At 37.4% G+C, this 17,506-nt stretch overlaps 1 protein-coding gene across 2 annotated transcripts in view; it reads left to right on the forward strand.

Moving 5' to 3' along the window:
- Positions 1 to 17,506, forward strand: part of adcy5 (adenylate cyclase 5) — a 111,175-nt gene that overhangs the window by 65,457 nt on the left and 28,212 nt on the right. For both annotated transcript variants that reach the window (XM_038277736.1, XM_038277737.1), the window contains exon 4: positions 11,888 to 11,999. In XM_038277736.1, coding sequence (XP_038133664.1) covers positions 11,888 to 11,999 — 112 coding nt within the window. The remainder of the gene's footprint in view (positions 1 to 11,887; positions 12,000 to 17,506) is intronic.

A 17,506-nucleotide genomic window follows, 5' to 3' on the forward strand; every position in this document is an offset into this window, starting at 1 on the left:
CAGAAACCTTTAACTGACTCATGGGTTTACCAATGCAAATGAACAAATGGGTACAGGTATTCAGTTCAGTTTCTTTTATAGTCCCCTCAAGGAGAAATTTGTCTTACAATCAGACATTTTCATACATGCATGCAATCATCATCTCATCCTTCCAAAATAACTCTCAACTGTTAATCTTTATTTTGCAATACTTTGCACAAATTAAAACTGTTCCAAAATTAAAAAGTTCCAAACAAGAGGAGACTGATGGCTAGACTTTTGGATACTCATTTAAAATAGAGTAACCACAATATAGTGCCCTATATAGTGGTTAGGGTGGACGTACAGACACAGCCTTAGTCTTTACTCAGACAAAGCATTATATAAGCGGAGATGGATCCAACCAACATAAAGGGAAGTAACACTAAAATTTCCCATGAATGATCTCGGATGTGTAATAGAGCTTGATTGTTAAGGGCATTTTTTCGGGAGGGAAATTTTAAAACATTTTCTAAAAAGGGTAACCAATAAAGCAAAAAACTGAGAAAATATTATCTTAATCATACTTGATGTTATAATGTTAACTAAACAACTAAACAGAATACCAAGTCAGATCGATGGCAAGGGATTTTCTCAGTTTGAAGTGCAAAGAATAAAAAACAGTAAATATGTAATTTAAATGTGGTAACTAGTGTCACAAGTGACAACCATTGTATTTTACAATGTTGGACCAAAAACCAGGTTCATTTCACTTCAGGGTGGGGTTGCAAATTCATCGAAAAGAAGGATATATTTTGTAAAAACATCATTTACAAAGATGGCATGGGTACACTCCATCAATTCTTTACAATTAGCATAATTAATTGCACTTTGGCACCAGTGGACAAAAAAGAGCCCCAACATTTTAAGCTCAGGTCAATTTGAGGACAGGAAGATGTAAATATACTTCCTAAGTAATTCCACATCATTTTTTTCATCATGTCTTTGAATGTCATGCAACTAATATCACTTTATTTACCAATTCCAGCCATCAGTCACTTGTTTATCCACCATAGTAAAGTTCTTTGTCCTAATGAGGCAAAATGCTTGCTGATTTCTGGATTATGCAAGATAGTTCTGAGAGAGGGTGGGTTGGGGGTACATGTTGATGCTTCCAGGTTGCCCTTTAAATGTTCGAGGGATATTCTCCAACAAAACCACGTGACGGAAGCTGCTGTTGCTGGTATGTAGGCCAGCAGCTCTCCAAACCACATTACATAAATTAGAGGGACTGACCTTCAGCGCCTTTGTTCTCCATGTTCTGGTGGAAGCGAGAACAAGCAACAAACAACCTTGGTTTCAGGGTGGACACACGTTCAGTTGAGCTTTCATCATTGTTGTTAGCTGGTCTTAAAAAGAAGAGGAGGTTACCTGAAGGAAATTATAATTTTGCCATTTTAAGACTTGAGACTTTTTGTGTTACATTGGAAAAGAAACACACAATGATAAACATTGTATACTCTAGTTAATGAAGAAAGCTGTTGGCTTTTACTGCTTTGTCCAGCTGTGATTGCAGGATGGAACGGTGGATGGATTGAAGTATAAACTGTAGTTAGGATACTTGCTCATCTGTGTCTTTGTTACAGAAGCTAAGAAAGAAAACACAGCTCTCAATTTATTGGGCCATGTATTGTCTTTTAAGTTAAGCTTGAGCTTCCTTAAATGAATTCTATGAGACATATACTAATACTGGAAGGTTCTTGGCCATATTGCTGTGAAGTGAGGACAAGCTCTAGAGGCCCAGAACATGCTGGATTGGTCTATAACCCTCCTAGAAACACCTTTTGATCCCTCAGAAGCTGCTGGAGTCTAACCAGACAAAGGAATGACCAAGGTTAAATCCTTACCTTGTCAAATTGATTATTTTAAAATTTATGTTCAAAAGATTTTCAAGATAAGACTACAGTTATACACCATTCCCTACCACATAAATAGTTCCCTTTCTGGTTCTCAAACACTTTGAAAAAATAAAAAAGGTCGATGAATATACTGCTGACAAAATGGGACAACTCTACTCTAAAATTAATTAAAGTACCTTCTACCAAGTACATTTGATGAAAGCTGTACATTTTCATTGAGTCAGAATTGGGATTTTGCCTTACATATATTTTTGAAATATTCTTACCCTTCAAACAAACAAGTAGAAAATTTGCCTAATAAAATTAGCTTGGACCCTTCTTTGTTTAAACCTAAAGGGTTACTGAGTTATAGTTTCTTTTTTCTTCTTCTTACTAATTCATATGAACAACAAAAGCAACATTTTTCTCATGGACCCTCTGTATAGCCTTTCCGCTCACACTCTCCCTTGCAGTGTATCTCATTTTAAGATCTCAGAGTTAATGTTTCAGACTAACCAGCCATTCATCACCAAGGTAACAATTAAATGAGACTCAATGACCCTGGCAGCCTTTGCCATTCCCTCTCCATATCACCACTAACGTTACTTCAAGCTGTGGGAGGAGTGGACTTAATCTCTGCTTATGTGTTAATTTGGATAATTGACCAGAAAATCTGTATGTTTGACATTTACAGTACATTTCACAATCATTGGGGCCCCTATTGAAGATGTTTTAACATGTATTAATATGTTATGGCATCGCACACTGAAAGAAAGGCTACAGTTCTATAAAAGGTGAGCTCTAAACATTCTTTACCTCCATTAATGTCCTTCTGTGTCTATTTATAGATGGCTTGGGGCCAATATAATAAAAAAAAAAATGCTTTTGCTTTAATGTCATGATCTCACATCTTAATATTTTAGAAAAGTGGCTAAGAAAAGTCTCTGTTGGTTTATATGCACTCTGATCAACTTAGGGGTCTTACACAATTTCCATTATTAAATAATTTTCACAAGTTTAAAAAACACACATTTTGGGGTGTACTCTTGCTTATGCCTATTTTTTATTTGTTTTGAAAAAATTTTAAGAGCCAAGATTTTAAGAATGTATTCAGCAGTAATAATTTTATCTTAGAATCACCTAATATTACCTTAGGTTATTTCCAGCTACAATAAAATGGGGGAAAAAAATAAAAAATCAACTTTTTTAGCGGATTTTTTCCCCCAAAAAGATGTTTTACACCTTTTTGTAAACGACTTCTTTAAAAGTAAAATGTAATTTAGATTTTAAACTCTTTGTTTCTCCTGCTAAAGAAAGTACTTAAATCTGTCATAAAATGGTGCAGATGGACTCAGTATTCAAGCGAGGCAGTGGGATATTTCAAAATGTTTAATGACAAAAAGAGAGAAACAAAAAACTGGAGTGGCTGCGGGGGAAGGCGGAGCATCGCCAATCACTGACACTCTGGATGGGGAGAAACACAGTTAAGTGACCACAATAATCTGACAGAAGATAATTATCCATGTGAGTCACTTACCTGGTTTAACAGGTCAGTTCATCCTCTTGGGTGAGGCAGGATCAGCCGATGCACTGCCAGCGAGATGCGGCAGAATCCGTCCAGAGCATCCCCGATGCAGCATCCGCAGTGAACAGGCAGGAATCTGGACCTGATCAGGGAAATTGTTCAGAAAATCAAAACATTTTTCTTACATTAAAAAGAATTTTATCTTCACTAGCAATACAAAGAACACCCACATTTTTATCTTGGATCTAGAGAACTGCTTTATGTCTCGTGCCTTTAATAATAATTTTTTTTTATTCTTTCTGACTGCCAACTTCAGTGTTTTTTATTTGTGGTATCTATTGTGCAGGATAGTAAAGTGGTAGGGTGATAATACAATCCAAATAGCTACTTATCGCTGGATTTATCTGTAGGTCCCTTCACCTTGCTGTCCTTACATAAAACCATTGCAAACTTCTGCCTTCAGAAGTTGATTAATTGGTAAATACAATTTCAAACAATTCAATCTCAGTATTAAATCCTAAATACATTTCTTTGGCAATGTCAGCGTGGGCAATATTATAATAAACAACTGTTTAAATGCAACAATATGTTCAAGAAGTGCCCGGGATTCATACCGCCTAAAGTTTTAAAGGTCACAGAGGGAGGAATATATAGGTTAATTATCATGCAATTTATTTATAAACAGACATCACAAAGACCAAGACACAAGACACAAATGTCTACGACAAGCAAGTTGGAAAGATTGCTTGAACTGAATTTTCAAAAACGTATAAGAAAAGCTGTTAAAAGCTGCAAATGATTTAAAAATGTCAAAGGATAGATGTTCCAGAAACCAGTCTGAATGTTTTCTAAACATGAAAAACAAACTTAAGTCTCTTGGTGTTAAAAGCTGGTAGAGACATACCCTTAAAAGATGCAAAGCTGTATTTGCAGAAAACTTTGAATCTACAAAGTATTCGCTTTGGTGTTAAATAATTTTCTCTTTATACTTTGAAAACAATGCTTAATTTTTCTACCACATTGATATTAAATGATTAGAAAAAATGTGAAAAAAGTTCACCAATTTCTTTACATATTCATACATTAGCAAGAAATGTGGTAAAAGATTTAAAGCAGCCAGATTTCTGTTTAGGAAGGATTAGAATGTCTTAAAATTTTCTAAATATTTCTTACTTTTTGTCTTACTTTCAGAATTAGATAAAATAGTTGTTTGCATACTTTATTAAAGTATGGTGGTCTTGTTGCTATTCATCTTACAAAAAACAGAAAACCTGATTTTAAAAAACTTGGAATGAAAAACGATATATTTCCAAACAACTTAAAACAATAGTTTACTCGCTATTTGGCTATTAAAGTAGACTAAATTTAATAATTTTACTTTTTCTTGTCCAATTAAGCTGTTTTACAAAGCTTCAACTTAATACACTGATATAATTGATTGATATGATTTAAAACTGAGGGAATAAGAATAAGCAGCAATAAAACTATTTGTTTTGTATTAAAAACATCCCAGATCTGCTTTGCTTTTTTCTTTTTTTCCTCAATGCAACATTTTACTTTTTATGTCCTCTTTCATAATAAGTAGCCTTTTTTTTTCTGAGCTAGGACAATGCAGCCAAGTTCCTGGTTTTATCTGACCTCCCATGCAACGGTTCACAGAATGTAATCAATTATTCTCTGAAATGGATACGGCCATGTTGGGACACTTAATCCCTTCTTAACCAGAGACACAAACTGGGTAGGTTTTCAGTGTTTTTCCTAAAAGAAGATCACACAGATTTTCTTCAGAACATAATATACAAACACACAATGGAGTCCTGGGTTAGTATTAGGAACATAGTTTATTTAGCTACTTTTTTTTACTGCAGCTTTGTCTCAAAAGATAAAAATAAAGCCTTGAAACAACTTTGATCACTGCATGTTTATTGCCCGCATTTATTTTTGTAAGATTGTCAGAAATACCTGGTTACAATAAAAGAGTAATGCATCATTATAAGATAAGCTGTATAGCAAAAGTGCTTCTTGAAAAAAACAGAAATATAATTAATTTGCAGATAAGAATAGCAACCTTTTACACATCTTACTTACATAACATAAAATGTACATTTTAAGCTATTGAACAGTATATCAATAAATAACCTACTATATTTTGTTTGTTTTTTGTTCCTCCTTTTTTATACCTCTTAAAAAAAAAATAATTTGTTATACATGTAAAGTTGAAAATCACACATGTGTACTTCATATTAACAAACAATCATATCCATCGATGGCATTCCTGGTAGAAACATGATTATGGATTTAAAATACATTAGTCTTTGTGGGCAGTAGAATATAATGGAAAAAAAAAATAACAGTGAAAGTGAATATCCCTTATTTTCTTTGAGAACATATTTTCACCCAGAGCCAGGATTCTTTGTAAAGTAAAACAGTTTTCTAACCATAGAGGAGAAAACCCTGTATCCCTGCTATACCACAGATCATGCTGTCCTCCATGCTGCTCTAGGTCACCCTGATCACACGATGGTCCACCTCATCCTGCACACTGCCTCTGGGGAAAACTTTAAAGATTGGAGTAATTAAGGTTGTAGGGGATCTTCAGATGTGTTTAAACTGCACTGACTGTTATATTTTTAGGACTGTTTTCCAAACAATAATGATAAACGATGGTTTACTGCCAAACTCGGACAGCTAATTCTGAAAAAGAGCCTTCAGGAGTTGGAACAGACTGATAGTGGTTGATAAATTCGAGGATTAGCATGGAGAGATACTGACTGCAGGCAGCACATCTACAGGCATTTGTCTTTAGGGGCTTAAGACAGATTACAAACAATCAAACCATTGCCCAAAACTATCAAAAAAAGCGAAACCAGTTTTACTGTCACTTTGAGAGTGAACCATTCATCCTCCATACAAGATACAGAACATTTTACCTCAGCTCCACCCCCTTCCCTACCTTTTACATTTCATAAATTGTTCAGTAGGCAAAAAACCCTGAAAAGCAGCTGGACGAGACCATCTCCCCATCCACCCTGAAGCACTGCAGCTGCTAATTTACTGTCACTGATTCAGGTATTTCTTACCGCTGACTGACCCAACTGGAGACATGCAATGTGTCGGCCTGCTTTATAGCCTCCATAATCATGTTCCCAGGAAACCAAGGACCACACAACCAAAAGAAGCATGTTTAAATACTATTATATATTATTTCATACTATTGATGTTTTTTTTTATTTTTAAAATCTGCCATTTTACTCTTTCTCTGCAAAAAGTTGCATTATGGGCGTGCTTTGATTGCACAGTGGTGAGTGCACATGACCCATGTATGGAGGCCTTAGTCCTCGACGTGGGCAACCCGGGTTCGAATCCGACCTGTGGTCCTTTCCTTTATACTGATCCTGTAGTTCATAGTTCTTGTTTAGAAGATAGAGGTCGGTAAAATACATTATTTTGCTTTTTTAATATTATTTAAGAATTAACAAACCATATTTAGTGTAGTCTACTACACTGGAGATACTTTATTAAAGTACTTTATTATATATATATATATATATATATATATATATATATATATATATATATATATATATATATAATAAAATATATTTTATTAGAGTATTAGTTAGTTTTTGAAGAAATTTGATAAATATTTTGAAATTGGTTATGATTATTTTTCAACTTTATTTACTTTCAAGTTTTTTATTTCTTTTTTTTAACATGAGAAGAAAAATTAAGTCATAAAGAGAAATGGGGACAAACGAAACAATGTTCAGTTATTTCTTTCAATTTTGAATTCACTACATCACATGTTTCACCCAAGGAAAAACATGGAAATCAAAGAAAGAATATGGTCATTGAGAGAAGAAAGCTGAGCGCAGAACATGACTTTTTGTGCTGCAGGACTAATCTTTTACAAAACAACCTGAGTTAGTGAGGACAGGCTTTTTTCTGTGAGTGCATGTAAGGCCAATCTGCCAGTCTTGCCCAGACTATTACAGGCTAGCCTGTCAGCACGGACTGCATGCTGAGAGAAATAATTCAGCCTGGTGAGATCATCAGTCCTGCTGCTGAACCGCTGCCAAATTGGGAAAAAATAAAAACATCTCAATCAGGGAAAAACTGTTCCCATGTTAATGAAGCAGAGGTCGAGCAATCAGCCCATTGGTCCAGACCAGAGCCAAGCTACACCCTTTACAAATTACCAATCCATCACAAGTTTCTTTTGATTTAGTGTAACTTCAAACAAAAAGAAACATGATAAGCTAAATTTCTGGCACTGATTTTAGATAGAATTAATGTGAATTTAAGCTTTTTAATTAAAATATCTTATTCATCATAAAGGTCAAGACGCATCTAAAACTTCCAGCATTAGTTTTCAAAGCTGCTTGTTTTGAGTCCAACCCCTTCTATGCTATTCCATTTAATTTACTTCTCTACCCTAAAAGCCGCCCGATTTGCTTAGTCTTTTTGACTTTTTCGCAAAAGCTTCTTAATTTCCCTCTGTTTCCTTTTAGGTTATTGGTTGCTAAACTGCAACTTGTTTAACTGTCCAAATAGCACAAAACTGGATCAAATCATATTTAAAAAATTTTCAAACGGCTTCATTTGATTTTTTTTTTTATTGTTTTAAATAGGTTTAGAGGAAATGCAAAGCAGTGTTGGAAGGGGTCTGCAAAGCTGTTTTCCTTCCTTTTTTCATTATTACTCATTTTTAAATAAATGAATTTTTAGGTAATTGTATATGCAAATCCCTTTATTGTCCCACAATGGGAAAATTCACTCTCTGCACTTTCTGCATCTGACCCTTAGCTCCCTGAGGGAGAAGTGGGCTGCCACTGTTGAGCCCCGGGAGCAGTGTGGGGTTAAGGGTCTTGCTCAGGAACCCAGAGTGCAGGCTCATGGGGATGAAACCGGGTACTTGCAAACTTCTCAGAGCATAATTGCACTGCTCTAACCATTAGGCCAACACCCCCCTATATATATATATATAAACATCTATATCATTCAAAGTGTTTTAAATCAATATTTCATGCTACTTTAATCTTTCACTAACTTCAAAGGTTTTTAGAGGTTGTAGGAAGGATGATGCATGATTTTCAAATAGATTTCAAATGGATTTAGATGTAGGATTTTTAATGGGCCATTCTAATATTTAAATATGCATTAATTGAAACCATGATATTATAACTGTTGGTGTATGTTTGGGGTTGTTCTGCTGAAAGGGAGCTCTCACCCATTTCTAATGATTCCTTCCAGGATTGTTTTACTGCTTTAGCTCCAACTATCCTTCAATTAGCAGCTTTCATATGTGTGCTACAGAGAAAGAATGGCTGCATCTTGTCTTTATCATCACGCTGTTTGGTGATGGGGATTGTATTTTGAGGATAATGCACCATTTTAGTTCTTAACCTGTTTGTGTTTAGGCCAAACTGTTGTCTCGTCCTATAAGAATTCCTTCTTAAAAATGTTTCTTTATCTTCTACCTGAGTTGAGAGAAACTTTAAACCAATTCCTTTGAATCAATTAAACAGCATTTTTTTTTTTATTTAACCTTTGCATGCATTTTATAAGCCAAGCTGGTAAAATTTATTGAACAACTTTAAGCCTGTCTGGTGCATTTCTGATCTTAAAGGTACACTATGCAACCGGTGTTGATTTTCCAGTGAGGCTCCCTCCAGAGGGCGAAAGTAAAAGTGCACTGTCGTAAATATGCTCAGCTGTTCTCCTGGTTTCTCCGTCAAGCCAGGCGCGGTTGTTTTGAGCTTAGCAGACAGGCGAACGCAACGAATGACTAACGCTGCGTTCACACTGGATGTAGCTGGCGCGACAGAAGCAGCGAGTTTACATGCAAAGGTCCCGCGGCGCGTTTTGAGCTGCAGGCGCAGCACGTCTGAGCGGCTGCAGCAGCGCGTCGGGTGCGTTTAACGCAGGGAGAGAGACACAGCGCTGATGATCACTGCTCTTAAACAGTTTATTGACGCCTAAATTAACTTAAAATGCAGAAATCTGCCGGCAGAATATGCAGTTTGGATTATTTAGATGAAAAACACCTACCAGCTGCCGCGGTGAACCGCTGCTGATAAAGGGATCCATACTGTCGGCGCATCCCTGGTATGTGGGGGTCTGAGCGGCTCCGACAGAAAAAATATTGAAGGCAGGATAATAATCTGAATGAACTGACTGCACTGATTACGTTTTCAGGTGTATTTTCTTACTTAAAAACATATTAAAACTACTTTTGTTCCCACTGATCACAGCAAATATAGCTGCAAGGCAGAGAAAGGATAGTGAAGCTCCGCCCAACGCGCCTCAGACACACTTTTGCAGCCAGAGCAGCAAAGCTGCTTCAGCCGCGCGTCAGAACTAACTGGTACAAGCAGCAAAAATGAAGCAGCAGATGTGATTTTGCTGCTTTTGCTGCGTGAACGTAGCATAACTGCACAAAGATCGCCACTGTGCTAGCAACGAGAATGCTTTTAACTGGGGGCGTGTAGCAGTTCTCGCCGTAAAGCAAGACTGACTCTCACGAGACTTCTGAGCCTGTGGGTGCGGGTCGGTGCTCCTGCAATTGCAAGTGCAGTATTTCCCCCACAGACCACCAGGGCGGCTGAGAATACCTTTGTTCAACCTGAAATGACTCATTTAGTCATCCATAACGTTATGGAACACATTAATTAACTGAAAAATGTTGCATAGTGTCCCTTTAATGTTACCTAAAACAGGCAACCTCAGATGCTTTCACAAAATGATGTATTTCTGCTACTAAATTGCAGTGAAGAATCACTTTACTAAATAGTTAGAAACTAAAAAAAACGATTGCACTGATTTTTTTTCTCAGAAAAGTGCTCTGAATACGTTTGCATTCCTAACTATTTATTTTATTTCTGAATTAAAACTAAAACCATAAGCATGTAGTCTTTTCCTTCTGCCTCACAGATGTAAAGCACTTTGTGCTGATCACATATAACATTTTTCATGTTTAGATTAATGTGTGACTAAACACTCAATCGGGTATGCTATAAGTATACAATCAGTCTATGAAATATACAAAATCCTTTCATAAAGTTGAAACAATAGCAGTCATGCTAAGCTTGCTTAATAACATCTGTGTGATGAGAAACTACTTCTCATCCATCATTTACACTCATCTGTGTCAGAGTCACAGCATGCCATGCTGCTCGAGGCGTGGTTCACACTGAGCAGCCTGCCAGCCGGGATGCATGGAGGCAGACAACTGTTCTCTGGCTCTCACCCTTTTGGATAACTTCAACTTTCAGAATACAATAAATCTGTAGTCAATAAAACATGAGGACTTAAGTGCTGAACAACTTTATTCCACAAGAACCTAGGTACTGTAAACAATGTTCCTATGTCTCTTCCGGGTGCTGTAAACAATGCTGATATTGCCTCTCCTTCGGATAGTAACTGATTCCCTTGCTCCGTTTGAACTTCCTTATAAAATAGATTTAATCTATTGAAAGCTTGTGCAGCCAGGTCATCACTCACTGGAGATTGTATACCTTTGTGCCTAATGTAGACTAATATGCAAACTAACGGCCTGATCTTCAAAGGTTCCCACTGAAGAGAAATGTATTGCTTGTGCAACATATGATATGTTGCATATCCTATGCAACAAAATAGGTTGCATAGGATATGGAAAGGTAACATTTGCAAAAGTGGTTTGGAACACCCTAAAATGAGGAAACTGCATGTACTTCTGTGTGGTTGGGGAAAAATAGATCAGTAATTTCAGCTGTATATGGGAGGGGTTCTGCAAGATTCTTTCACGGGTTCCTTGATAGTTTTTTGTTCTCCAGCGGCTGCAAATGTTAAGTTTTGTTGTATTATGAAGATGACATTTTTAGCTTCAGGCACGGTGTTTATACCATTTTTCCATTGCCTCTACTCTCTCCAGCCCCTCTGAATTATCATATGCTAGTTTCCGGTTTGATAAATAACTTCACAAGTTGTAATGTTTACACAAGTATCCTCCCCCCACAAACAAATTTTACAGGGTTTGGTTAGCATATGAGCTTCATGTTCATGATGGCACATAGGCTATAAATTGTGTGCCTGTTTCCGTTCAATGTAGACACTCAGTTGAAGTTGCACCAATTTAGAAGCTCAGCTTTGCACATGCTTTAAAGTTTTCACAAGTTTATATGATGCAAACATTTTGAAAATAAAACCATATTGGGATGCTTGACCCTTTCATTGATTAGTCACTCTATGGCAAAAGTGGACCTAGAAATTTAGAAACCTACAATCTGAAATATAATTGAATGAAAAAAGTAAAAAAAAAACACGATTAGGTTAACCTTAAGTCCAAATTTGCTGTCAAAATCTGTATTTTAATCTGTAAACAACTTTTTAGACAATAGTATTAACAGTATATTTTAATTTTACTCTTTAAAAACTTGATATACTGCTGTCTGCTGGCAAACTAAAGAAACAGGGCTGTATGGAGAACGTTTGGTTCGATTTTTCTTGTTTTTCTGTATTTCTGCAGCATCCTGTTTGCTGACATTGAGGGCTTCACCAGTCTGGCTTCACAATGCACTGCACAGGAGTTAGTGATGACTCTCAATGAACTTTTCGCCCGCTTTGACAAGTTGGCAGCGGTAAGGATGTAAACACATGTATGCATGTATAATTTTCAATAACTGCATTAATACTTGGAATTGCATTCTTTTCTTAAAGGTACATAGTCACATTATACGTCTATACAAAAGAGATTAAAAAAAAAACATTTGATCATTATAAAATAAAGTTATTTACACCCAGCATCTGTGCTGATAGTATTTAGATCAGGGGTCACCAACCTTTTCAAGGCTGAGAGTCACTTCAAGGGTACGGAGTCATAGGAAGGGCTAACATTACTGACCCATGAACTGCGTTCACCTAAACTTCATACATTATAAACATATTTTTATTGTTTCTTTTAAGTTCTAATTTCATTTTAGACAATGCCATTTTGAAATAAAGTATTAAAAAATAAGGGCAACAGAGTAAAATAAAATTTAAAAGTTAGCCCACTGGCGAGTTCCATTTTCAGAAGACTGTGAGAGCACCCTTTGTGGTCCTTGAGGGCCCCTTTATGTAGGCGGGCACCATGTTGGTGACCCCTGGTTTAGATAATCCTTTTTGAGACTAAATAGAACTCCTGCACTGGGCGCAATGAGCTGACATAAGCGGATGTGGCGCCATCTACCAACAGTGTTGTAGAACTGTCAGAAGCCAAATGGCCACTACTAAATAGATCCAGACCATTGTGCAATGCCTCAAGGTAAAGCCACATGCTCAAAGACCAGACAGGATTAATTAAACCAATCTACAAAAAGCCCAAACTCTAGTTAATCCTCGTCAGAACCACTAGGAACATCAGGAAAAAGAGAAGACTCGTGTTCCTAACACAAACGTGGACACATCATCAAGGTAAGACTCAGGCTGTGTCCGAACGTCCTCCCTAACCCTTAAATCTCTCGCTCACTATATATAGTGGGTACTATATAGTGGACTTTATGGTGAAATCAGTTAACTGACCAATTGGACAGATGATCACTACTTTTCTCTCCGCGTTGGTCACTTAACTTCGCCTCTCTACACGCACACCTCTGTGCCATCTATGTTATTTGTCATCGCTGTTGGGTAGTGACAGCTGTAGACGACAGCCATCCGCTGTGACAACAAATTGCATAATACTTTGTAAGAAGAGCCTTCCTTGCAAAGCATTCTGGGATGTATCTGCTCGTCTAGTGACCATGGATTATTACTACATTCCAAAGTGCAGTGTTGGAAATTCCGAGTCCACTACTTTCTCATCCAGTAGACGTTCGGACACTCATCTAAAATGGTGTAACCACCAGAGTGCCCTATATAGTGAATAGGGGGGACATTAGGACACAGTCTCAGTCTGTCATATAGTCTCTAGTTTCCCATTATGCTAGTCATTAGGTTTCCTAAATTATGTGGCTAAAAATGAGTACCTGCTCCCACAGAGTCAGACATGTTGGGCGGAATTTTAAATCATTTTATTTGTTTACACAGTTACAAAACAAAAAAATTTATTTGTGAAAAAATTATTTTGAAATATGTTTTAGAATTTAAAGCCCACATTTTGAAAAGTCATGTGGATGACTTTTCATCAAAATCATAAAAACTTTAATTTTTCCATACCACCATCAACTTGGTAATAACCATAAAGCAACTTTAAATACTTTACTAACACTTTACTATCATTACTGAAGCAGTGCAGGTTTCATACTTTCACCACAAGCTTTTAAAACGGCAAACCTGTTAATATAGATGCATTTCTCTCGTCCAGCAACGTCATCGTTGGTTGAGCTGATCCTCAATGTGTGTCATTTGTTTATGAAAGGTGAAATGATCGGCCTTTAATCAATATTTATGAACCCAGCAGCCATAATGGTGTTGTAAACCAGAAATGTGGCATCTGACACTAATCTCCATGCCAGATGTACCTTCTGTCTCTGTGTTCACAGGAACACACACTCATGCACACACACACACACACACATTTGCTCGCTGTGCTCCTTACACAGTGGCTCCTTTTGTGTTTTGCTCCATGTGCTGCTAAGATGCTCAGGTGGTTATCATGAGACACTGTAGTCTCCTGAGCCCTAAGGATGTGCACACACACACATCCATATACAGAAATTAACTAATTTGATGCTGACTTGCATGTTTATGAGTCTTAAATCCGAAGTGAGACCCCTGCTTCCGTATCGTTTTGATAGATTGAATGCTTCCTTTAGCATTTCAAGCCCTACTTTTGTGACTAGACCCTCTGTTTGCTAAACCCTTGGTGCTTTAATGACTAAATGATGCTCCAAGAATTCAGCTAATTAGGCTTACACTGTTGAAGCTTTAGAATATGCAGCTGGATTTATTCTAGATGGCATTTTTTCTTCACTTGAAATGCAACAACCAGTAAATGTTGTTTAGTTTAACAAGTAAAGCTGTCATTTATATCATATTGTTTCGTATTACGTGCATTGGTGCTACGTTGTTCATTTCTGTGTTCTTTTGTGCAGCTATATTGCAAACAAGTCAAAAAGGTTAAGCAAAATTATTGTGCATGCATTGTTGTTTTTGAGCACAGGAATTTTATTGTAATTCAATTCAACTCAAAAATATTGTATTGATCCCAAAGGGAAATGAGATGTCGTTGCACAAATGTTTTTTGTTTAATGAGTGGTTGTAGGTGTTGATAGCTATAGGCAGGAAAAATCTTCTCTAGGGGTCTGTCTTGATCCGGATTTAGAGAAGTCTTTTCCTGAAGACACTCTGTTGGAGTTTAACAATCATATGAAGAAGATTCTCCCTGTTGTTCAAAATGTTCCTTCATTTTAATGAAGAATTCTTCTTTAAGTTCTCTTTAGAGACTTCATAAAAAAAGGTGGCCTCCTTAATCAGCTTGTTTTTCTTCCATCAGTCATTTATTCTGATGCTTTTACCCCAGCAGAAGAGACCACACTCTCCGCAACAGACTTATAGAAGATATATAACATCTTGCTACAAATGCTGAAGGACCTAAGCCTCCTAATGAAATATAGTCTGCTCTATACCTTCTGTATGATTTCACGGCTGTATTTACACACCTCCACCACCTCCACTTCTTTTCCTATCATTTTAATAGGATCCATCCTTTTCCTGTTTCTTCCGAGATCTACAATCATCTCCCTTGTTTTTCTCACTTTCAGGATCAGATACTCAGCTTCTAGCCCATTCTTGATGCACATGACATCTACAGTGATCAGACTATTTTTCCAGATGACAGAACTCTGTCTTCTACTGGAAATTTGAGATATACTGAGTAAAAAGGAATGGTGAGAGTACCATCCCCCGTGCTGCTGACTCCTTGATTAGATAGTTGACCTTTCAGTCTAACACACTGTGGTCTATTTGTTAGGTGGTCTTTGATCCAGGCAATTGTTGATGCCTCTACCCGAGTCTTCTTGAGTTTCTGACAAAGTAAGTCAGGCTAAATTGTGGTACATGCGCTGGAGAAATCAAATGATATGATTCTCACAGTGTGTCCTGCCTTTTCTATATGACAGTGGGTTTGTTGAAGCAGGTGAATGCAGGGAACTTCAACACCAACTCTACTGATAAGCGAATTGCAGGGGCCCTGATGGCTGCTTCTTTGTTTAGTTGAGGTGAACCAACAGATGTCTCTCTAAGACCTTCATGATGTGGGGTGTTAGTGCAACATGTCTATAGTCACTGAGGACTGTTGCCTGAGTTTTCTTTGGTACTGGAACAAGGCAGGTGGTCTTCCATATCATCGGAAATGTCTCCTGGTCAGGCGAAGGTTGAAGAGGTGCTGTAATAAACCACAGAGCTGCTCTGGACTCTGGGCCCGACACCATGGTGTCAGCTGAGGGACTTATCCTGATTCAGTCTCTCCAGTTGTCTCTTCACTTGACTATTAGAGACAGACAGGTGGAAGGTGGAGAGAGTAGTTTCATCTTCTGATTTGGATGACAACAAATTCATAGAAGTAGTAGAGTCAGTGGTAGAGGTGAAACATTTGAGGTGTGATGGAAAAGCTTTCGGTCAAAGATGTGAGATGTCTGACTGTGGGCAGGAGAGAAGGATGCTCAACCTGTTCCTAAACGGAATCTGTGAAGAATGTATTCAGTTCATTGGCTCTGTCCAGACTTAAGTCTGTCTGATCTCCCTTTAGCCTAAAACGTGATCTTCTTCATCCATGACCACACATCTCTGATATTGTTCTGCTAGAGTTTCCTTTCCAGCTTCTTTCTGTATGCCCTCATTGCCTTTTCCTACCTGGACCCCTTAAGTTGATTCTGTAAACTCCACAATAACACTCAGTCTCCCTTCATGTAATCTCTTTTTACTTGTATTTCTTTTAAGAGTGAGTCTCATTCAGCTTTAAAAGAGTTGTTTTCAGGCAAATCCACATTAGTTGCAGGTCCCTTTTTTCAATGCTAACTTTTGGTGAACAAATGCCATACTCTGACTCTCTTTGGTGAGTCTTGAAAATTTGGGTTTCCTTCTTCACCACCCTAAATTACATTATATGTATTGCTTTTAAGACGTCTTCTGTGTCTGAAGGTTGTGATGTCCAGAGGCTTGTTAAGGCAAAATATTTTTTTGGTTTGCATCTGGCACTCCTGTAGTGTGCAACAACATTAGGACAAGGTTCTGCATCACAAGCAGAACTAAACTAACCTGCACCTACCTGACAAAGGTTTTACCATAGTGTCTTTAAAGTCTGTGGTTCTTAAATTTTTCTCTCTGGGCCCCCATTTGATTTACAATCAAGTTTTAATTCTGCCCCAAATATGCCCACAAAAATATTTCTAACAGTTAAGTAAACAAGTATCAACTACCTCGGATTTTGGATAGATGGTTTGAAAGAGGGTGAAAGAGAAAAGCCATCAATGAACAGAAAAGAAGAGTTGCATTTTGAGCTTTCAAGCATCTACAATCTGGTCCTGGTGGTCATTTCAAAGATGTTACCCAAGCACACTCATCACCATTTAGATGGCTAAACACAAAACTCATGCTCTAAAACAGACTCGAACAACCAAAGAGTAAGGGTGGGTAATTGATTTGCATCTGACTTAGAACGTCCTTGGGAGAATGGACCTCGATTGCTTAAAGACGTCAGCGCTCCAGTTACAGATTCCGTCAAACCGTATTGACAAAGAGAAGATAGATGTCAGAATGGTTTTAGAAAAACTGAGCAAAACCCCGATTGCCTTAGATTTAAGCCCGTTTTGCCATGACCTGGCTGACTGAGAATTTTGGCAGACAAAAAAATATAATTTTTTTTAAAGGTATAGTGGAAGATGTTCTTTTTCCTGGTGGATCCTCAAAATAAGTGGCCCTTGTAATTGTCAATTATTCTGGTGATATGTTTACGTAAGTCGGTCCTACGTGCTCGTCCCCATTTTCACTTACCAGTGGTGAGTCTGACATAGTGGAAAAATTGTAAATCTTCTTTTGGAAAGTAAGCTTGTATGAGTGATGCAAGCGGCAACTTTTAAACAGAGTGTGCATGAAGAGAAATGGGCTTGTGCATGCTCTCGCATAGGTTTAATAGGCATTCCCTCTCAGGAGCAGGTACAGGGTTGCG

Source organism: Cyprinodon tularosa, unplaced genomic scaffold (genome assembly GCF_016077235.1).
Source record: "Cyprinodon tularosa strain WSP-4 unplaced genomic scaffold, ASM1607723v1 ctg134, whole genome shotgun sequence".
NCBI lineage: Eukaryota > Metazoa > Chordata > Actinopteri > Cyprinodontiformes > Cyprinodontidae > Cyprinodon > Cyprinodon tularosa.